Genomic DNA, 23,557 nt, shown 5'->3' on the forward strand with positions numbered 1-23,557 from the left:
CAGCGGATGCTGAAGCGCATAGTGCAAAGAGGTCGCCGACTTTCTGCACAGTCAATTGCTACAGAGCTACAAACTTCATGTGACCTTCAGATTAGCCCAAGTACAGTACGCAGAGAGCTTCATGGAATGGGTTTCCATGGCCGAGCAGCTGCAGCCAAGCCACACATCACCAAGTGCAATGCAAGGCGTCGGATGCAATGGTGTAAAGCACGCCGCCACTGGCCTCTAGAGCAGTGGAGACGCGTTCTCTGGAGTGATGAATCACGCTTTACCATCTGGCAATCTGATGGACGAGTCTGGGTTTGGAGGTTGCCAGGAGAACGGTACATTTCAGATTGCATTGTGCCAACTGTGAAATTTGGTGGAGGAGGAATTATGGTATGGGGTTGTTTTTCAGGAGCTGGGCTTGGCCCCTTAGTTCCAGTGAAAGGAACATTGAATGCTTCAGGATACCAAAACATTTTGGACAATTCCATGCTCCCAACCTTGTGGGAACAGTTTGGAGCGGGCCCCTTCCTCTTCCAACATGACTGTGCACCAGTGCACAAAGCAAGGTCCATAAAGACGTGGATGACAGAGTCTGGTGTGGATGAACTTGACTGGCCTGCACAGAGTCCTGACCTGAACCCGATAGAACACCTTTGGGATGAATTAGAGCGGAGACTGAGAGCCAGGCCTTCTCGACCAACATCAGTGTGTGACCTCACCAATGCGCTTTTGGAAGAATGGTCAAAAATTCCTATAAACACTCTCCTCAACCTTGTGGACAGTCTTCCCAGAAGAGTTGAAGCTGTAATAGCTGCAAAAGGTGGACCGACATCATATTGAATTCTATGAGTTAGGAATGGGATGGCACTTCAGTTCATAGAATGAGTAAAGGCAGGTGAGCGAATACTTTTGGTAATATAGTGTATAAACAGCCTTGTTTACAATAATGAAATAAACATAAACAGGAAGTGGTTGTAAGAAGATGGAGGACGAGGAGGAAACATGATTAATGTTTGTTTACATGTTTATTAATGTAAATACAAAAAATATAAATGAACTTAAAATGAATAAAAATAACATTCTGATGAAATGTTCAGTTATTGTTAAAATAAATCTAAGTTTTATTCTTGTCTTCAGATGATCAGAGCTGATTTTTCATGATTAATAAATAATTATTAATCAGCTGATTTTTCCTGAGAGTCTGAATTCTGGGAGCAGCACCAGCAGAACGGACATGAGTAGGATCGACATATTGATCATAAAGGCTGGTCATGTGATTGGCTGTGAGTTGGAGACGTTTGTCTCAATGAGGGACAGGAGGACACTAGACAAACTGCTCTCCATCATGGACAATCCGTCACATCCACTCCAGTAGAGCTCATTCTAACAGACTGATCCAGCTCCGCTCCCACTGAACGCTACAGGACGTCTTTCATCCCGTTCTCTGTCCAGCTGGACAACAACTCACCTGTCTGTAACAGATAACTCTGTGTTATTAATGTTAATGGACACTACTGCACCTTACTGTCATCACTGTCTATATAATATATGTCCTTACGTCTCTATTTCTTGTACATTTGTCCATACGCTAATATGCTAATTTGTACATTTTTGCTTATTCTATTTTATTTTATTTTACTAGATTTTATTTACTTATTTTATTTTATTTCATTAATTGATTGATTGATTCATTCATCTTCCGTACCCACTTATTCCTGTCAGGGGTTTATTTTATTTAATCTTTCTTTTATCTGTGGTTCTGAAGAGTGTTACTGCTGCTGTGACCAAGCACTTTCCCTTATGGATCAATAAAGTTTGTCTGAGTCTGAGCCTGAGTCTAAATCTGAGTCTGAGTCTGAGTCTGAGCTCAAAGCTCCTCAAACATTGACCGGCCTGTGATTGGCGGATTCCACTTCCTGTCAGAGCTCTCTGTGCTCTGATTGGCTGCCTTCTCCTCCTGTGTGTTTGTTTGTTCCTCTGTTTCCACACTAACCGGGCGGGGCAGCCGCAGCCTCCAGTGACTCATTAAGCCCCGCCTCCTCCGCCGCGTAGTGACGGTGAGTAAACCGAAGACACCGTTTGTTCCTCTCTTCCGGTTTGGTTCCGGGTTTTCTGGCGTTTCCAGCCGCTTCAGTCTACATCAGATGTGAGCGGAGGCACGTGCATCAGGTAAATCGTCAACATTATCGATTAACGGATCGAACCGCTCCGAACTTTCACGTGCCTCCTGGAGATCAAACAGCTGATCAGGAGCAATAACGTTACAGATCTCTGATCGATCAGTCGATTCATGACTGGATCAGATCGTCTCTAGAATCAGATGGAGGATCTCCCAGACCGTCAGGAGGAGGAGGAGGAGGAGGAGGAGCAGTCAGCTGTGGTGGGGCTGAGTCTCTGTGGCTCCGCCCCCCTGCTGTGGCGGGTGGAGGACGTGAGGGCGGTGAGGGGGGGCGGCCTGGTGGGGGCGCTGCTGGGTTCACTTCCTCGAACACCGCGACAGAACGGACGACTGGGACGACCCCTGCTACTGCTGCCGGAGGAGGAGAGACTGCTGACGGAGAGCCACGCCGCCGCCGCCCTGCCGGACCACCGCCAGGTAACCGGATGGATTATAACCAGACTCTGACCGGATTATAACCAGACTCTGACCTGATTATGAGCAGATTATAACCAGACTCTGACCTGATTATAATCAGATTATAACCAGATTATAAACAGATTATAACCAGACTCTGACCGGATTATAACCAGATTATAAACAGATTATAACCAGACTCTGACCGGATTATGACCGGATTATAAACAGATTATAACCAGACTCTGACCGGATTATAACCATATTACAACCAGACTATAACCAGACTCTAACTGGATTATAACCAGATTATAACCAGACTCTGACAGGATTATAACCAGATTATAACCAGACTCTGACCAGATTATAACCAGACTCTGACTGGATTATAACCAGACTACAACCAGACTCTGACCGGATTATAACCAGACTCTGACCGGATTATAACCAGATTATAAACAGATTATAACCAGACTCTGACCGGATTATAACCATATTACAACCAGACTATAACCAGACTCTAACTGGATTATAACCAGATTATAACCAGACTCTGACAGGATTATAACCAGATTATAACCAGACTGACCAGATTATAACCAGACTCTGACCTGATTATGAACAGATTATAACCAGACTCTGACCTGATTATAACCAGATTATAAACAGACTCTGACTGGATTATAACCAGACTCTGACCTGATTATGAACAGATTATAACCAGACTCTGACCTGATTATAACCAGATTATAAACAGATTATAACCAGACTCTGACCAGATTATAACCAGATTATAAACAGATTATAACCAGACTCTGACCGGATTATAACCATATTACAACCAGACTATAACCAGACTCTAACTGGATTATAACCAGATTATAACCAGACTCTGACAGGATTATAACCAGATTATAACCAGACTCTGACCAGATTATAACCAGACTCTGACTGGATTATAACCAGACTACAACCAGACTCTGACCGGATTATAACCAGACTCTGACCTGATTATGAACAGATTATAACCAGACTCTGACCGGATTATAACCAGATTATAAACAGATTATAACCAGACTCTGACAGGATTATAACCAGACTCTGACCGGATTATAACCAGATTATAAACAGATTATAAACAGATTATAAACAGATTATAACCAGACTCTGACAGGATTATTACCAGATTATAACCAGACTATAACCAGACTCTGACAGGATTATAACCAGACCATAACCAGACTCTGACAGGATTATAACCAGACTATAACCAGATTATAACCAGACTCTGACCAGATTATAACCATATTACAACCAGACTATAACCAGATTATAACCAGATTATAACAGACTCTGACCGGATTATAACCGGATTATAACCAGACTCTGACAGGATTATAACCAGACTATAACCAGACTCTGACAGGATTATAACCAGACCATAACCAGACTCTGACAGGATTATAACCAGACTATAACCAGATTATAACCAGACTCTGACCAGATTATAACCATATTACAACCAGACTATAACCAGATTATAACCAGATTATAACAGACTCTGACCGGATTATAACCGGATTATAACCAGACTCTGACAGGATTATAACCAGATTATAACCAGACTCTGACAGGATTATAACCAGACTATAACCAGACTCTGACCGGATTATAACCAGATTATTACCAGACTATGACCGGATTATAATCATAATATAACCATATTATAACCAGACTCTGACCGGATTATAACCATATTACAACCAGACTCTGACCGGATTATAACCATATTACAACCAGACTCTGACCGGATTATAACCAGACTATAACAGACTATAACAGACTATAACCAGATTATAACCAGACTATAACAGACTATAACCAGATTATAACCAGATTATAACCAGACTCTGACCAGATTATAACCAGATTATAACCAGACTCTGACCAGATTATAACCAGATTACAACCAGATTATAACCAGACTCTGACCAGATTATAACCAGATTATATACAGATTATAACCGGACTCTGACTGGATTACCAGATTATAACCAGACTCTGTGTCAGGGCGGTGGAGGTGCGGAGCTCCGTCAGTATGAAGAGGAGCAGCGGAGGAGTTTTGAGGAGCAGAGTGTCCTCGCCTTGAAGGACAGGAAGTCAGCGCTACTTCGAGCCATGACCTCATCACACACAGGTGAGAATGTTACCATGACAACATGATTGTGCAGTCCGTATCTGTCTAAAAGTCCTGTCGCCTCAGGTCCAGAGGACGAGGACCTGAAAGGCCGCCTGCAGACCCTGGACCAGAGCTTTACCTTCCCCCGGTCAGCGTTGGCCGTCCAGCTCAGCACCACACGGGCAGGTCTAAGTTATTGCCCCGAGGCCCGAGCTTTTCTAGAGGCCAACTGGCCAATCAGAGCACAGGACAGTTCCCACGGTGACGCCAGGTACCAGGTGTTCAGAGACCTGAGGGAGCGGGGCTTCTACCTGACCTCAGCAGGGAAGTTTGGTGGAGACTTCCTGGTTTATCCAGGTACATCACCTGATCGGTCACCAGGTGATCGGTCACCTGATCGATCACCTGATCGGTCACCTGGTGACCGATCACCTGATCGGTCACCAGGTGATCGATCACCAGGTGATCGGTCACCTGATCGATCACCTGATCGGTCACCTGATCGGTCACCAGGTGATCGGTCACCTGATCGGTCACCTGATCGGTCACCAGGTGATCGATCACCTGATCGGTCACCAGGTGATCGGTCACCTGATCGGTCACCTGATCGGTCACCAGGTGATCGGTCACCTGATCGGTCACCTGATCAATCATCAGTAATCAGTTGTCAATCACAGACTAACAGGAAGCTGTCTCTGTCAGGTGATCCTCTACGTTTCCACGCCCACTTCATTGCCATCTGTCTCACTCTGGACGAGTCCATCCATCTCCTGGATGTCCTCGCTGTGGCTCGACTGGGCTCCAACGTCAAGAAGACTGTCCTACTGTCCTCGCCGGGGACGGATGGACGAGTTCAATACTCATCCCTACAGTGGAGTGGACTGGTCTAACATCTGGACCAAGGACATCTGGACCGGGGACATGTGGAGAAGGGACATCGGAGACTAGAGACATCTGAGACTAGAGACATGTGGACCAGTACTGGTTCTATTCCATGCAGCGTTAAGGGACTCGTGTTAATTGTGGGGTTCCAGGACGTCGGCTGCCTCCTTGATGTTGGTCCTGAGCAGCAGTTTATTGTGGACTTTGTCCTCAGAGCTGAAGACATCTGTCTCTGTTTTTATTTGACATTTTATTTGTTCTCCGCTGCAGAGACATGTCTCACTGCCGGCACTACTTCTTCTCTTTGAAAAACTGGTTTAGATTCACTCAGCTCCAATAAAAGTCGTCTACATAAATATAAATAATAAACCAGAGGTCTTCTACAAGTGTGTGCTTAGTAGATTAGACAATTTTTATTTTTTTATATTTTCAAATGTAACTGTCTTTAAATCCACATTAACATGAATGGATAAATGGAGGCAGATGTTGTCTTTCAGTCAGAAACACATTCAGTGACACACAGAGCTCTCTCTAGCTGGGACAGCACGAACCTAGCCTGGACCCGTCCCTCCAAGAGGAGGACCCGCCCCTATCGCTCTTTAGCCAATCACGAGGCTGCATGTTACATGCTGGCTCTGTCAGGTTTCCCACGATTGGCTGAGAGCCTCTTCAGTCCTCAGCTGACTAAGATCCCAGACACAAGGAGGCACGCTGCAGGATTATTTTAAGGAGAATATCAACGACATTGACTTTTCACAATATTTGTGTCTAAAACTCTGCAGCTCCACAACAGCCACCTACTGAGGCCAGTATATTATTATGATCCACAATGGATCGTTTCTTAACTCGACCAAAGAACAATCTGTCTGTTTGAAGGGTCCCCTGTAATAAACTAAAGTAAAAGTCACCAGGGGCCGCTGGAGTTTGATCTTAAACTGATCTGCAAATCATTTAAATGCCAAAACAGAAACTGACTGAAGCTTCAAACATTTCATTTATTTTTTTGTTGCTGGCCTGATTAATAAATGGAGACGAGAACCAGCTGATGAGGACATTACATTTATGGACGACAGCTTTGTGAACAGACGCTGAAGAGAAAGTTCTCACATAACAACAATAATAATAATGATCCTTGAATCTGGGTCTCCAGAATATGAACCCTGGTGTCGGTGAATCAGTAGAAGGGGGAGGTGTTGTTCCAGTCCACAGCGGCTCCATCCCATTTGGTCCTGATGGTCATTTCCAGGGAAGGAAACCTTTTCTCTGGGTCGGTTTCTGGGTCCTGGGACGATGCCTCCCAGTGGTGGGAGTGAGTATCTGCATCAGAGAACTGAGTGTTAGACCTGGATCAGACCTGGATCAGACCCGGATCAGATCCGGATCAGACCTTGATCAGGACGTACCGACGGTCAGTCTGGTTGTCCTAGTCTGGGAGTTCTGGCCGTTGTAGTAGTACAGCTGGAATAGATGTTCCATCCTCCAGTCCGACAGCAGCGCCAGGTTGAGACTGAACAGAACCGAGAAGCTGTTGTTGATGCAGCAGATCCAGATTGGAAACCGGGGGGTCTTCAACATGCTGCCCACCTACAGAACGGACAGTTTAGACCAGTGGTGTCAAATGCAATCAGAGAGGGGACCAAAATTAAGAACTGACTCCTAATCACGGGCCAACCAGAATGGATATTTATTTAAAATGAGACACAATTAGTTTTTTCAGACATACACTGTATGTATCTGAGAGTGTCCTTCATTTGACTAATAACTAGCTCGCTGTGTAGAGACCGTTGACTGCAATGGTCCCTACACGGCTTCAGACCTCCTTATGTGTTCACAGGTAGCGACAGCGCTAGCAAAGCGAATCCACATTTTGTTTCAGCAAGCATCGGATACACATCAACAATGAAGCGGTGCGGGCAGGTAAGCTGCTCTGTGCTCGGCTGTAAAGACTCGGGGGGGGGGGGGGGGGGGCTTGAACTGTTATCAACACTTTGAATTGACGCCAGAATAAAACAAGACTAGTGGAGCTAACATGGTGGTTACTATACGATGGAGAGCGGCGCTAACCATGGGGCTAAGTTAGCATGCTAAGGCCGTGTTAAACATGCTGCTGTTATTTGGCTAATGTCCAGTGTATGTTAGCATGTATGTTAGCATGTATGTTAACCGACTGGTATTTAGCTGAAGCTGTGTTATCATTTATATTTTAGCTGTGTGTGCTACTGTGGAACAGTAGACTAAGTTTGACATGTGTGCCTTAGACCCTTAACCCTTTAACCATTTATTCTGTGTTAAATGAGACAACGAAGCTTTAGACCAACCCTGCCTAACCCTAATCCAGCAGATGGCAGCAATGTGCCATCAATTGTTCTTCTTTGTTCTAAAACAGAGGGAAACATCTGTCATTATTTATGGGTTACTGGACTACTGGTCAGGCCCCCTTGAGATAAAATTAAACTAGAATGAGTTTGACCCCCTGATCAAGAGACACTAAGCTAATTAAAACTTGATCCATCCCAATCAGCTCCTGTGATTCTCGACTAATTCCACCGTGACAGTAAGTCTCTCAGGTTACTCTTCATGACAGTCTAGTATCTGTGGTGAATAAAAACACTTCACTGTTCAGTCATCCGGTCTGGTTTCAAGGGAGTCCACATATAGAGTCTACCTGAGGAGGAGGGAGTCCACATATAGAGTCTACCTGAGGAGGAGGGAGTCCACATATAGAGTCTACCTGAAGAAGAGGGAGTACAGATCTAGAGTCTACCTGAGGAGGAGGGAGTCCACATATAGAGTCTACCCGAGGAGGAGGGAGTCCACATATAGAGTCTACCCGAGGAGGAGGGAGTCCACATATAGAGTCTACCCGAGGAGGAGGGAGTCCACATATAGAGTCTACCTGAAGAAGAGGGAGTACAGATCTAGAGTCTACCTGAGGAGGAGGGAGTCCACATATAGTCTACCCGAGGAGGAGGGAGTCCACATATAGAGTCTACCTGAGGAGGAGGGAGTCCACATATAGAGTCTACCCGAGGAGGAGGGAGTCCACATATAGAGTCTACCCGAGGAGGAGGGAGTCCACATATAGAGTCTACCCGAGGAGGAGGGAGTCCACATATAGAGTCTACCCGAGGAGGAGGGAGTCCACATATAGAGTCTACCCGAGGAGGAGGGAGTCCACATATAGAGTCTACCTGAGGAGGAGGGAGTACAGATCTAGGGTCTACCAGAGGAGGAGGGAGTACAGATCTAGGGTCTACCTGGGGCAGCGTCCCTCTGTCCTGCTGCTCTCTGTTCCAGTGCAGATATCCCACGTCACTACGCAACGCGATGCCCTGCAGGGGGTGCTCTAGAGGACAACCATCCTCCCCGAGCTGCAGCGTCCCGTTGAAGACATGAGGACATGCCCTGCCGGTCAGCAGCAGGTTGATCAGAGCCTGAAGAAACATAGAAGACACCTGGACAGGTGAGACCAGGGTTAGACACCTCCAGGACAGAGGAGGAACGTCTGCATCCGTCCTCCACTCAGCTTCAACCAGTACAACTGTGAGCATCTCATTCGTAGATACCAGGAACAACCCAAACTGTAGATAGGTGTCCCCAAGAACCAGAACCACCAAGGGAACTCTGGGGGCGTGGAGATTTTCTTATGTACCCAGCAGAAAAAGTTTGGGAACCAGTGCTTTAGCTGGAGGAGAATAGACAAACACGTTGTGTCAGTGAACAGGTAGAGACACCAGGTGAGCTTCTTACCTGACGACAGACAAAGTTCCCAAGACTAAGGTGGAGGAGGTGGGAGGTGGTTGAGTCCAGATCGTCCTTCAGCCTGAGGACAGTGACAGTGACCATTTCTCTTTCTAAATTGTTGCTGTAGTAAAGTCTGTGTCCTGTAGGGGGCGCTGGTGTTTTACCTGTCGACTGTTCTGGAACAGATGAGGCTGTAGAGGAACAGGATGACTCCGTGACTCCCCTCCTCTGAGAACTGACAAACACAACATTCTCAGGTCAGCTGATTAATCTGAATTAAATAGCGACGTCAGACACAGAAACAGAAACAGCAGCATCGGCCTGCTCAAACCAAACCAAACACACACCAAGATGGCCGACAGGACAATGATCCAACAGAGTCCTGGTACTTCACACACAACCTCACAACTCAACCTCTGTGTGGACAGGACATGTAGCTAGACAGCTAGCATCTACTTTCAGCTAGCATCCATGTCACTGACATCACATCTGGGCGGAGCAGGCGGCAGGATCTTGATACCAAGTCTCCTCCCTGATCACTACTGCACACGCTCAGATTGTAACTGAGAAGATGGCAGTACTCATGTTTACTGCCACTTTTGTCGGCCATCTTTGTTCAGTCTGAACTGGTACTCACACAGTGAATGTGATTGAGGATGAACTTCCTGACGTCGTCCTTCTTGTTGAACGTAAACAGCTGGAGCTGAAAGACACCAAGTCAACGACATCAGTGTCACTTAGTTTTAACGTCCTTCACAGTTTTCTACATTTCTGCTTAAAAATATTATTTTCACTCCAGTCCTGAAAGTTGACAAAGAACCCAATCAGAAATATTATACTAAAATGAGCCAATGTTACATATCACTGAGGTGTAAAGTGAGGTGTACCTTCTCAGTGAAGTTGTCCAGTTTGTAGTCCAGGTGAGGTGTGATGCAGTAATCATCTGTCACCAAAGTAACAGTGGCGCATGCCTCCTGGCCAGCCAACCAGAGGCTGTCGGACAACGCCACCGCGAGCGCCTTTTCCTGGTCCCTCTGTCCCACCTCACTCAGACTGGACCGAGGGGTGGACAAAATAATAAAAACATATCCAACAGTCCAAAGACATGTTGAAACACTGCGACCTTCCTGGAGTACAGGCCTGTTAGGAAGAAGGGACCGTCCTCACCTGAGCAGCGTCTGTCGGTCTGAGCATTGTCGACTGAACAGCAGGTATTTAATGACGCGAGCCTGGACGACCATCTGGACGGCCTGAGCTCCGCCCTGAAACAACACACCTGTCCTGGTGAGATCGGGTGAGCCTCTGAGGGGGAGACAGGTTGGTCTCTCTGCTGACGTCTCTCACCCTGTCGGCCTCCAGAGCGTAGGACAACTCTGAGTCTCTGAAGTGGAAGAAGGATTTCCTCCACTCATAGTTGAAGACGTGAAATGTTCTACCAAACAGGATGCTCCTCAGACTCTGAAGACAGAGAACATGATCAGCTGACGCTCTTAGTGTCGTGTATGGCATGTATGGCAGGTGCACAGCCACTCATAAGGTCTGGTATGGTCTAATCTAGTATAGTCTAGTCTGGTCTGGTATAGTATATCTGTGAAGGTTCTCAGTCATCCAGGTCATGGTTTATCAAAAAGCGTTTAAACAACTGGACTTGTAGAGTTTTTTGAGAAGACGTTTCACCACTCATCGGAGTAGCTTCTTCAGTTCTAAGGGACTGGTGGGAAGTTTGAGGTCACACCTTGAGACTGGAGCCTCTGACCGACAAAGGGTCGTTAGAGCACCATTCATAGGGCAAGAGGACGGGGACAAACAAGCCCCCCCCCCCCCCCCCCCCAATGACAAGTATCTAACCTTAATGGAAATTAGCTGCACCAGTTTTTGTTTACAGAAACAAGCAAGTTTGGTCTGGTCTGGTCTGGTCTTGTCTGGTCTGGTCTTGTCTGGTCTGGTCTGGTCTGGTATGTCTGATCTGGTCTGGTCTGGTCTGGTCTTGTCTGGTGTACCTCGGTGAGCTGGGGGGTGACTGGCGTTCCTCCGAGGCCTGGTGTGATCACCAGCCTCTGGGGGATGGAGCAGAACAGTGGGAGGGTCCTGGTGGGTGGAGGCATCTCCTCCTGCTCCTCATCCTTTCCTAAATCCAACAGCCTCTGAATGGGGAGGAGACAAACATCATCCAGGTGAAGAACCAGGTGAACCATCGATCACTAATACAACCCCGATAACATACCAGAACCAGAACCTGTGTCAGAACCAGAATCAGGTGTACCTTCTGATCCAGTGGCATTATCTTTCTTTTTTTTATTATTAAGAACACAGATGGAGTGATGTCAAAAACAAAAAATTAGTAGTAGTAAGTAGTAGCAGTATTGAGTAGTAATTGTAGTAGTAGTATTGACTAGGAGTTGTAGTAGTAGTTAGTAGTATTGAGTAGTAGTTGTAGTAGTAGTTAGTAGTATTGAGTAGTAGTTGTAGTAGTAGTTAGTAGTATTGAGTAGTAGTTAGTCGTAGTACCTTCAGTATCAGGTTATAAAGTGGTGACTCACGTCGGGGTTCTTGTTGACTTCCTGTTGAAGCAGCTCGATGTAGTCCAGTCTGTAGTCTGTCATCACCGCCTGGTAAAGAACTTGAACCACCAACTGATACTGATGAAGAACCAGAACCACCTGATACTGATAAAGAACCAGAACCACCTGATACTGATAAAGAACCAGAACCACTGACTGATACTGATAAAGAACCAGAACCACCTGATACTGATAAAGAACCAGAACCACTGACTGATACTGATAAAGAACCAGAACCACCTGATACTGATAAAGAACCAGAACCACTGACTGATACTGATAAAGAACCAGAACCACCTGATACTGATAAAGAACCAGAACCACCTGATACTGATGAAGAACCAGAACCACCTGATACTGATAAAGGACCAGAACCACTGACTGATACTGATAAAGAACCAGAACCACCTGATATTGATAATGAACCAGAACCACCTGATACTGATAAAGAACCAGAACCACTGACTGATAAAGAACCAGAACCACTGACTGATACTGATAAAGAACCAGAACCACCTGATACTGATAAAGAACCAGAACCACCTGATACTGATAAAGAACCAGAACCACCAACTGATACTGATAATGAACCAGAACCACTGACTGATACTGATAAAGAACCAGAACCACCTGATACTGATAAAGAACCAGAACCACCTGATACTGATAAAGAACCAGAACCACTGACTGATACTGATAAAGAACCAGAACCACCTGATACTGATAAAGAACCAGAACCACTGACTGATACTGATAAAAAAACCAGAACCACCTGATACTGATAAAGAACCAGAACCACCAACTGATACTGATAATGAACCAGAACCACCTGATACTGATAAAGAGAACCACTGACTGATACTGATAAAGAACCAGAACCACTGACTGATACTGATAAAGAACCAGAACCACCTGATACTGATAAAGAACCAGAACCAGCTGATACTGATAAAGAACCAGAACCACCAACTGATACTGATAAAGAACCAGAACCACCTGATACTGATAAAGAGCCAGAACCACTGACTGATAAAGAACCAGAACCACCAACTGATACTGATAAAGAACCAGAACCACTGACTGATACTGATAAAGAACCAGAACCACCTGATACTGATAAAGAACCAGAACCACCAACTGATACTGATAAAGAACCAGAACCACCAACTGATACTGATAAAGAACCAGAACCACTGACTGATACTGATAAAGAACCAGAACCACCTGATACTGATAAAGAACCAGAACCACCAACTGATACTGATAAAGAACCAGAACCACCTGATACTGATAAAGAACCAGAACCACCAACTGATACTGATAAAGAACCAGAACCACCAACTGATACTGATAAAGAACCAGAACCACCTGATACTGATAAAGAACCAGAACCACCAACTGATACTGATAAAGAACCAGAACCACTGACTGATACTGATAAAGAACCAGAACCACCTGATACTGATAAAGAACCAGAACCACCAACTGATACTGATAAAGAACCAGAACCACCTGATACTGATAAAGAACCAGAACCACGGACTGCTGCCCTGCAGTAACAATGATCCTCATAACAACACTACAGATACGCTAACACCATGCTGCAGCACTGACTCAGGTCAGGTAGCAGCTTGCAGGTAAACAGGTAGACAGGTGAAATGAAACCCTGTGATCAGTCTCTGTGATGCAACAAACACTGGTAGCGTCTGAAATGTGAGCTGAGTGCAGTTGAAGAGCTCCACCAGCAGAGGGCAGTAAGAGCTGAGACTGTGTGGAGACAGCTGAACCCTCCAGGACTGTGCAGTGTCTCTCAAACAACAAACTGTGGATTACTCCAGATATTAAGGTTCTCCTGAAGGAAAAGATGAGGGCCTTCAAGTCAGGAAACAAGGATAACAGATGTGATCAGTCGCCCCCCGCCCCCCGTGCCCTTTTCTACCACGAACCATGACACCATGACCTGCTAAACCCCCACTTCGAGTCTTCCTCAAGCAACAGACAACACAGACCCACCTGCACCTCCACCGCTCCCCCCCGTCCACATCTTCAGACCCACCATTAACTCCCCACCAGTGACCATCAGCTCTCAACTCCCAGGACCCTGCCTGTCCCTTTCTAAACACCAGGTAAAGAGACAGACCTTGGAAGCATTAAGGTCCAGATGGAATCAGTGCTTCTGAAGTCATGCTCCAATCAGCTGGCTGGGATCTTTGGGGACATCTTCAGCCTTAGTCCAAGGTTGAGGAAGGTACATCCTGTGTGGCACCTGTGCCTAAGATCCCACAACCCAAAACTCTGGACAGCTATAGATCGGTGGCGTCTCATCTGATGAAGACACCGGAGAGGCTGATCCTTACCCATCCTAACCTACTGGTGACATGAACCCGCTTCAGTTCTCCTACCAGACCCTGATCATCTACCTCTCTCTCACCTGGAGAAGGCTGGGAGCACTATGAGAATCATGTTCTTTGATTTCTCCAGTGCTTTCAACACCATCCAGCCTCTCATCCTGAGAAGTGGACCGCCACTTCACATCCTGTATGTTGGACGAACTGACCAATAGGCCTCAGTATGAGGGCACAAGACTGTGTGTCTGATGCGGTCGTCTTCAGGGAACAATCCTGGCTCCCTGACTTCACACACATCTAAACCAGCTGATCATCTGCAGTCGTTGGCCTCATCCAGGATGGAGAAGATGGAGACAATAGAGGACTCACCACAGACTATAATGTCTGGTGCCTCCAGCTGAATGTGGGTAAAACTAAGGAGATGAAGGTGGATTTCTGCCAGGACAAAAACGCACCTCACAGACAGATTTACCTGGTGATCACCTGAACAAATAGCTGCACTGGTCTGACCACACTAATGCACTTTATAGGAAAGACCAGAGAAGACTCAACCTGCTGAGGACACTGAGGTCCTGTCCTGTCCTGTCCTGTCCTGTCCTGCTCTGCTCTGTCCTGTCCTGTCCTGTCCTGTCCTGTCCTGTCCTGCTCTGTCCTGTCCTGTCCTGTCCTGTCCTGTCCTGCTCTGTCCTGTCCTGTCCTGTCCTGTCCTGTCCTGTCCTGTCCTGTCCTGTCCTGTCCTGCTCTGCTCTGCTCTGCTCTGCCCTGTTCTGTTCTGTCCTGTTCTGTCCTGTCCTGTCCTGTCCTGCTCTGTCCTGTCCTGCTCTGTCCTGTCCTGTCCTGTCCTGTCCTGATCTGCTCTGCCCTGTTCTGTTCTGTTCTGTTCTGTTCTGTTCTGTCCTGTCCGGTCCTGTTCTGTCCTGTCCTGTCCTGTCCTGTCCTGTCCTGCTCTGCTCTGTCCTGTCCTGTCCTGTTCTGTCCTGTCCTGTCCTGTCCTGTCCTGTCCTGTCCTGCTCTGCTCTGTCCTGTTCTGTCCTGCTCTGCTCTGCTCTGCTCTGCTCTGCTCTGTCCTGTCCTGTCCTGTCCTGTCCTGTTCTGTCGGGGAGGTGGGAGATCGGAGTACAGAAGCAAAGCTGTCATCACTGATGGTAACCAGTCCCCCCATTTATAAAAGCTGCTCTGTCCATAAATGTCCATCAACTGAAGATGTAGATACTCACCACTCTGGGTTCTGACTGCAGCCTGAAGGAAGACATCAATCAGTCAATCAATCAATCAATCAATCAATCATGCTAGATGACAACTTTCCTTCTGTGCTGTAGGTTGGACACCTGGTCCAGGATCTGTTGAAGCTCCGCCTCCATCTGAAGAAGAACACAGTCATATTTATTTACTGCATCACTGATAAGAAGACATTAATTAATATGAAGACATTAATTAATATGAAGACCGGAGGCAAACCACAGCGCCCCAGACCTCCCTGCTCAACCTACTCAGAGCACAGGAGGAGTCGGTGAACCTGAAAGTCCAAAACACTTTGAAAGGAAGCCACGCTTGAATTTACCACCAGCAGCAGACCGCAGATGGGCCCAACTGGATGAGGATCTAAATGCCATCTTGGACAGCACTCTGAAAGGAGATGCAGCTAAGAAGATCAAGACCATGGTTGAAGTCGTGTACCAGGCGTGCCACAACACCTTTGAAAAAAGGCAAGACTCCCAGGCCACTAGCAACGCCTGGGCCTTGGACACGACAGCAAGAAAGGTGGAGCAGAGCTGATGCCAGAACCAGAAGAGGCCTCATGGTACAAAGAGTCCGTGAGGTAGCAGAGGACGACTGCCAGGTGAAAGCGATTGGACTCGCCTCTCAGGGTCGATGGACACAGTGAGACCAGGCACAGGAGCGACCACTGTCTTGGAAGGAACTGTGGCAAACCGGCCAAGGGAAGCTGAGCTTTCTTCTGCGCTCTGTGACCGACGTGTTGCCAACCCCATGCAACCTGAAGATCTGGGGCAGAGAGGAAGACCCATCTTGCAACCAATGCCTCCTGTACACTGAACCACATCCTGACCGGTTGTCCAAAGGCGTTGGCAGAAGGGCGCTACAGATGGTGGCATGACAAGGTCCTCACAGAAATCACCAAATGGGTGGAACAGCAGCGAGTCAAAGCCAACAACAAACAGATCCAACCGCCCGAAGCCATAACCTTTGTGCAGGAAGGGGATAAGGCTCGCAAAACCAGCACGGTGGCCAAGAGCCCATCAAGCACCTTGCAATGTTCCTCTGACTGGAAGCTGAGTGTGGTTCTGAAGAGAAAGCTTATCTCCCCACAGGACGTTGCTGTGACCCTGCTCTGACCAGACATGATCCTGCTATCCAGGGCACAAAAACAATAATAGCTGCTGAGCTCACTGTGCTCTGGCAACACACATCCCACCTACTGAAAAAAGCCAAATACCAAGACCTGATTGACGAAGCGATCTTAAAACGGTGGCACGCAACCATCTTCCCCATTGAAGTTGGCTGCCGCGGGTTCCCAGCAAAATCGGTGCAATACTTCCTCCAGAGGGTTGGGCTGAAGCCCCAACAGCTGAAGAAAGCCACCAGCAGCAGCCGAGTCCAGCTCAAGATGGCTGTGGCTGAAGAGAGCCCACAGTTGGAACCCTTCTGCAGGTCAAGCATAGTCAGTCTTCACCACCCCACTCAGGCGAGGTGTACAAGCTAAAGGGCAAAACACTTGTGAACCTGAGTTCCCTGCTGATGATGCGGAAGGTTTTCCAACAGTGTGGATGCTCCGAGAATTACCATCTCGGAAAAGATCTGCATCACCATAGATTAGTTCCTGCAGCTGCAGCTCGTGGCAGAGCGTCTTCGATGTTTAGTTCCCTGAAGACATTAACCCTATAAAAACATTAATTAATATGAAGACATTAACCCTATAAAAACATTAATTAATATGAAGACATTAACCCTATGAAAACATTAATTAATATGAAGACATTAATCCTATGAAAACATTAATATGAAGACATTAACCCTATGAAAACATTAATATGAAGACATTAACCCTATGAAAACATTAATTAATATGAAGACATTAATCCTATGAAAACATTAATATGAAGACATTAACCCTATGAAAACATTAATATGAAGACATTAACCCTATGAAAACATTAATTAATATGAAGACATTAACCCTATGAAAACATTAATATGAAGACATTAACCCTATGAAAACATTAATTAATATGAAGACATTAACCCTATGAAAACATTAATTAATATGAAGACATTAACCCTATGAAAGCATTAATTAATATGAAGACATTAACCCTATGAAAGCATTAATTAATATGAAGACATTAACCCTATGAAAGCATTAATTAATATGAAGACATTAACCTCCCTATGAAAACATTAATTAATATGAAGACATTAACCCTATGAAAACATTAATTAATATGAAGACATTAACCCTATGAAAACATTAATTAATATGAAGACATTAACCCTATGAAAGTATTAATTAATATGAAGACATTAACCTCCCTATGAAAACATTAATTAATATGAAGACATTAACCCTATGAAAACATTAATTAATATGAAGACATTAATTAATATGAAGACATCTATTAAGCCTATGAAGACATAATATAACACAAATTCATGCGTTTGTTTTTATATTTATTTGTTTGTGGTTAAAGCAGACGGCTACAGGACAGATTCAGACATGATGATCAATATGAACAGAGAGCAATGACTTCTTATATGTTTGTCTCTAACAAACCCTGGTTCATATGTCCTCTCTGCTCAGTTTAACATTAAATGTCTCAGTTACTGAACATGTTGAGTCTAATTACTGGTCTTTAAATTAAACAGTTAGTGATCAGGTCAACAAATCAATAACTGGAGACTTTAGTCAGTTTAAGGCTTTGTGTCTCCAACATTATTAGACTAATAATTACATGACTAATATATTCATAGCAGGTGATAGTGAATCTTACCTGTGATCGATTACAGTGAAGCTTCTTCTGAGTCGCAGCTTTTTATTGAACATTCACCTGAACGTCTGCACTGAGCTCTTTGCCCTCAGCGCCGTCTTCCAGGAAACTGTCCTGCACCCTACTTCAATGTGGTCATCAGGTTCAGACTGATCATTAAACACATCAGTACACCAACCAATCAATCAATCAGTCAATCAATTAAGGGACAAAGGGCTGATACAGTTTAGTATTTATTGAGAGTTCTGTTCACTTCCTGGTTGCTTGATAAAACATCTGGGATCAATAATAAAATGAAGTGAAACTAAATCCACCGGTGGTCAGACTTTGAGATGTTCTGATTGGTTGATGGAGTCAATAGATAATCAGCAGCACCTGTAGATTCATGAGGGTTTACATAGAGAACAGGAAACGTCTCAGATTGATGACTCATAGTTTCATTCGTTTTATTTCACATGGAGACAAAATGCTCGTCCTCATGAATGTGACGTCCAGACGCTGTGGAGCGTCCAGCTTTCAGTCTCATGGATGAAACCCTGGCCTTTAATTGGCCGTCATTACTGAATAAGACACCACAATTAAACACACAGCGAACACAACACGACACCGCCCCCCTGCTGGACCACGTGGTCCTGGAGGATCGTTTGGTTCAGTCCGTCCTGTCAACACATCCTCGTCCTGAGACGGATGGACAGGTTTGGTGTCCCTGCGGGGGACAAGATGAAGAAAAGCTTGGTGATGAATCTACCTCCAGCTCAGAACCATCAAAACAGGAACTGAGCATGGGATCAGTACCGGTATTCAGAGGTCCAGACTCTTAACATGAGACCAGTAACTGAACCTTCAGAGTTAAGTTCATGTTTGAACCTTTAACGTCCAGTTGTCGTTCAGTTTAACGTTTATCAAACAACATGAACAGACTCCAGGACGTTGGACACAATCCTGATCCTGACCCTAACCCTAACCAATGGAGAACATCAGGACTCAGCTTTGTCTCCTGTCTTTAATACTTTTAATTAACTGATTAGTTTTGGGCGGCACAGTGGTGTGGTGGTCAGCACTGATGCCTCCCAGCCAGAAGGTTCTGGGTTCTAATCCAGACTGACTGGTTCCTTTCTGTGTGTAGTCTGCATGTTCTCCCTGTGTCTGCGTGGGTTCTCTCCAGGTTCTCCAGCTTCCTCCCACCGTCCAAAGACATGCTGGTTAGGTTCATTGGTGATTCTAAATTGGCCGTAGGTATGAGTGTCTCTCTGTGTTAGCCCTGTGATAGACTGGAGACCTGTCCAGGGTGGACCCCCCCTCTAGACCAATGACAGCTGTGATAGACTGGAGACCTGTCCAGGGTGGACCCCCCTCTAGACCAATGACAGCTGGGATAGACTGGAGACCTGTCCAGGGTGGACCCCCCTCTAGACCAATCACAGCTGGGATAGACTGGAGACCTGTCCAGGGTGGACCCCCCCTCTAGACCAATCACAGCTGGGATAGGCTCCAGCAGACCCTGCGACCCTTAACAGGAATAAGCGGGTACAGAAGATGAATGAATGAATGAATGATTAGTTTTCTAAAGTGTCTCATTAATTATTAATGTATTAATCAGGAACTCAAAGCGTTGATAGAAAGGATTCCTTGCTGACGGTACGCAGAAAACTGGTTTCATCTTCTTGAACCATTTCTAAACTAAACATCCAGTTTGTCTCTGGTCATCAGACAGGAAGTCTCCTGGTCGTCAGTACATGAGGTCTGCTGCCCCGCCGCTTAGCTCCACCTCTTTGCTCTCCTGGAAGGGGAACTGGATTCCTGCTAGGCGGATTAGGAGCCCATTGAGCCCCTGGAGGAAGAAGATGAGGAAGAAGAGCCAGAAGCATCGGTCGTAGTGTTCGGAGTACGTCTGGAAGACAAAGTTGACCTCGTTGAAGTTAGCGATGCGCTCGGACAGATGCTGCAGCTTCACCTCGGATGCAAACAGAATCATCACCAGGCAGCTGCTCAGACCTGTAGGATAAACCACAGGTCATCAGAACCTCCTCATCAGACTCAACGAGGCTCTGAATCAAAGATTAGGATCATTCAAAGTTCTGTCAGTGGTTCTGACAAATGGTGTCAGCTGTAGGGAGCTGCTCTGAGATAGCTGAGGAAATGATTGTCTCTAATGAAACCTGTACCTGTAGCTTCAGCTTCCTCCCAATGTGACCCCCCCCCCAGTGGTTATCACTGAAGCCTCCCAGCCAGAAGGTTCTGGGTTCTAATCCAGGCTGACTGGTTCCTTTCTGTGTGTAGTCTGCATGTTCTCCCTGTGTCTGCGTGGGTTCTCTCCAGGTTCTCCAGCTTCCTCCCACCGTCCAAAGACATGCTGGTTAGGTTCATTGGTGATTCTAAATTGGCCGTAGGTGTGGGTGTCTCTCTGTGTTAGCCCTGTGATAGACTGGAGACCTGTCCAGGGTGGACCCCGCCTCTAGACCAATGACAGCTGGGATAGACTGGAGACCTGTCCAGGGTGGACCCCCCCTCTAGACCAATGACAGCTGGGATAGACTGGAGACATGTCCAGGGTGGACCCCCCCCCCCCCCCCCCCCCCCAGACCAATGACAGATAATAAAACTATATCAGTTACATTTGTTGTCAGTTGTTTTAATATTTGATGAAAAATTGAGACAGAAGAAGAAACTCTGACATGAAGACTGAGAAACTCAAAGTGTGTGTGTTTTCTCTGTTAGCTGAGGCTAGCTGGTTAGCTCCAGCTATGTGATGCTTGGTATTAATTAAACAGTAGCTTCTCTAGTATCAGATGACACCCAGCATGGCAGAGTGGAGCAGAGAGGATTGTGGGTAATATTATGTTTCATTATGACCGTCATATCATTTTTACAGGGCTTTTATTTTGTAACCAGAATAATCTAATTAGTAACAAAATCTTTTAGAGTTTAAACATCCTGTTGTATAACGTTGTGACCCGGTAGCAGGTTGGTTAATGTGCAGGTGTGTCATCAGTGTTTAGTTTCTTACAGCAGATGAAGGTCCACAGGTAAAGTCCCATGGGGCCTTGCAGCGTCTCATAGGGTCGGCCGAAGGCGTTGAAGAAGAAGAAGCCAGTGGCCACGGAGGAGAAGAGGATGACAACACCACAGAAGAAGATGATGGTGATGTGGAGGCCTGCTGGGATGGCGTTCAGCAGATCTGGAAAGACTTTCAGAGACAACATTTAAAAATTATTTTAAAACATCAAACCAGAAAAAACGATTCTGACCAAAATATCCTTGAGTCAGTGAAAGATTTATTCAACAAGAGACACGAACCAGATCAGACTCAGACTGTGTTGATTCAGTGTGGAACTAAATCTAAACCATGTCCCTCAGACTAACACATCAGATCTGTTCTAGAAATAAAACTTTCACTTTAAATTCCTGTTGGTTTCTGGCTGTGAACAGTTTGAGAAGCTGTGATTGGACCAGAACCTGAACGGACAGAGTCTCAGTGTTCTGCTGCAGCGTCCACGCCTCGTTAGAACAGAGCTGCTCTGTTTCTGGTCAGTCAGCCAGAAACCTCGTTAGTGAATGAGGCCTGACTGGACCAGAGAACACCACGTTCTGGTCCAGAACCTGGACCTGGACCTGGACTTGACATGTTTCTGAAACAGATTCTAACCAACCTGACCAAAAAGAAAAATAAATTACTTTCTCTTTTGGACAGGTGTTGGACATGGAGACAGGTGTTGGACATGGAGACAGGTGTTGGACATGGAGACAGGTGTAGGACAGACATAGAGACAGGTTTCTGAATTTTTAGCCAGATTCAGAGTCTTCATGGTCACTGATGATGATGATGATACCTGAGAGCAAATTCTGTAGTTTCTATATTTTATTTTATTTTTATTTTATACGTAACAACACCAAAGCAAATTCCTTGTATGTTCAAACATGTTTGGCAATAAAGTCTTTTCTGATTCTGATGATGATGATGATGAAGACTCATTAAAGATGAAGGAGGTCCACCTGTCCTCACCTGTCGTCACATGTTGTCACGTGTCCAGTCAATTATTCAGTGCGTCCGTGAATCATTCATTCATTCATTCATTCATCGGTTCACTGACTCACAGGAGAAGCGGGACGCTCTTCCTCCCAGGCCGCACTGCTTCACCCTCTGTCCGTGGAACAGGCCGTAGCTTAGTTCTCCCAGGAACTTGTCCAGTTCGGGTCCGGTGGCGTTGACCAGTTCGGCCCCGGTTCGGCACAGCGCGGCCCCGCGGAGCCAGAAGGGCAGCCCGGTGGCCACGGCGGCCGTCAGGGCGCAGGAGAAGCCGAGGAGGCCGCAGACGGAGAAGAGGAGCTGCTTCTGTCGGCTCGGCATGACGGACGGACGGAGAGAGGGAGGCCAGCTCAGGCTGCAGGGGCCCGGGGAGGAGGACCCTCCATCAGCCCGCACACCTCCACCCGGAGCGGAGGAACAGGAGGTTAATGATCCGGAAGGAACGGTGGTCACTATGGCAACGAGGGCTCAATTACACGGCGGGGGGGGGGGGGGGGGTCACTGTGGAGACACACACACACACACACACACACACACACACACTCCTGTATCTGTCTGTCTCTGTGAGGACCCCTGATCTGCTTTAACCTTCAGAAGATAAAGAACAACAACACTCCCCCTCTGTCCCATCAATCAATGTCCGAGCTGCTGGTCACGTGGCGCCACCCAGCGGTGGGAAATAAAACAGGAGGAGAGTAATAGATTACATTAATAGATCTATTTGATTTATGAATTTATTCTGAATAATAAATAAACTTCAGTGCTTCAGTAAACAGGAAGAACCGTCTCCTCATGTCTGGTCTTAAATCAGTTGTTTTTTGAATGGAGTCCGGTGGCAGAAAGATTGTTTACGTTCGCTCAGCTCCGCCCCTGGCACAGTGACGTCAGGCGCAGGTGACGTCGTGCGTCCGGCTGCGGTCGGTCAGAAAGAATCAGAGAGAAGTTTGTTCTGCATCATGAGGTAAGAGAAACTTTAATGAACATCAGCTAGAGACAGTTTGGTTTCTGCTTCAGCTTCAGAGATTCAGTCTGATCAGTCAGTGATTAATAACCTTTAAGAAGCCAGAGTCACATGACCTCTGTCTGCAGAGAGTCTTTCAGAGAGTTATGGATCAACGTGATACGATTCAAGTATCATCATAATGTTGTAATAACTAGTTATCAGCTCTGAGACAGGATGGAAGACGACAGTCCTGGAGTGAAGGACACGTCCTGGTCTCTGGTTTTATTAAAGGACACGTCCTGGTCT

General features: G+C 46.1%; 3 protein-coding genes across 3 annotated transcripts; 1 reads left to right on the forward strand and 2 right to left on the reverse strand.

The window, feature by feature from the left end:
* Positions 1 to 2,015: 2,015 nt before the first annotated feature.
* On the forward strand, positions 2,016 to 6,007 carry tsen34 (TSEN34 tRNA splicing endonuclease subunit). Its single transcript, XM_084559479.1, has 4 exons — positions 2,016 to 2,584; positions 4,634 to 4,760; positions 4,827 to 5,099; positions 5,445 to 6,007. The coding sequence occupies exons 1-4, from the start codon at positions 2,309 to 2,311 to the stop codon at positions 5,630 to 5,632; spliced, it is 864 nt and encodes a 287-aa protein (XP_084415605.1). The 5' UTR covers positions 2,016 to 2,308; the 3' UTR covers positions 5,633 to 6,007.
* Positions 6,008 to 6,140: 133 nt separating this feature from the next.
* On the reverse strand, positions 6,141 to 15,656 carry mindy4b (MINDY family member 4B). Its single transcript, XM_084558852.1, has 12 exons — positions 15,579 to 15,656; positions 11,909 to 12,034; positions 11,369 to 11,512; positions 10,713 to 10,898; positions 10,536 to 10,630; positions 10,256 to 10,421; positions 10,006 to 10,071; positions 9,533 to 9,603; positions 9,375 to 9,447; positions 8,882 to 9,058; positions 7,028 to 7,208; positions 6,141 to 6,941 (listed from the first exon to the last, which is right to left on the reverse strand). The coding sequence occupies exons 1-12, from the start codon at positions 15,636 to 15,638 to the stop codon at positions 6,799 to 6,801; spliced, it is 1,488 nt and encodes a 495-aa protein (XP_084414978.1). The 5' UTR covers positions 15,639 to 15,656; the 3' UTR covers positions 6,141 to 6,798.
* A 4,354-nt stretch (positions 15,657 to 20,010) lies between these two features.
* clrn1 (clarin 1) lies at positions 20,011 to 22,693 on the reverse strand (the record flags this gene model as incomplete). The annotated part of the gene is made up of 3 exons (XM_084559482.1): positions 22,377 to 22,693; positions 21,289 to 21,468; positions 20,011 to 20,276 (listed from the first exon to the last, which is right to left on the reverse strand). The coding sequence occupies exons 1-3, from the start codon at positions 22,627 to 22,629 to the stop codon at positions 20,011 to 20,013; spliced, it is 699 nt and encodes a 232-aa protein (XP_084415608.1). The 5' UTR covers positions 22,630 to 22,693.
* Positions 22,694 to 23,557: the final 864 nt, after the last annotated feature.

Source organism: Chelon labrosus, assembly GCF_963514085.1.
Source record: "Chelon labrosus genome assembly, chromosome: 13".
Classification (NCBI taxonomy): Eukaryota; Metazoa; Chordata; class Actinopteri; order Mugiliformes; family Mugilidae; genus Chelon; species Chelon labrosus.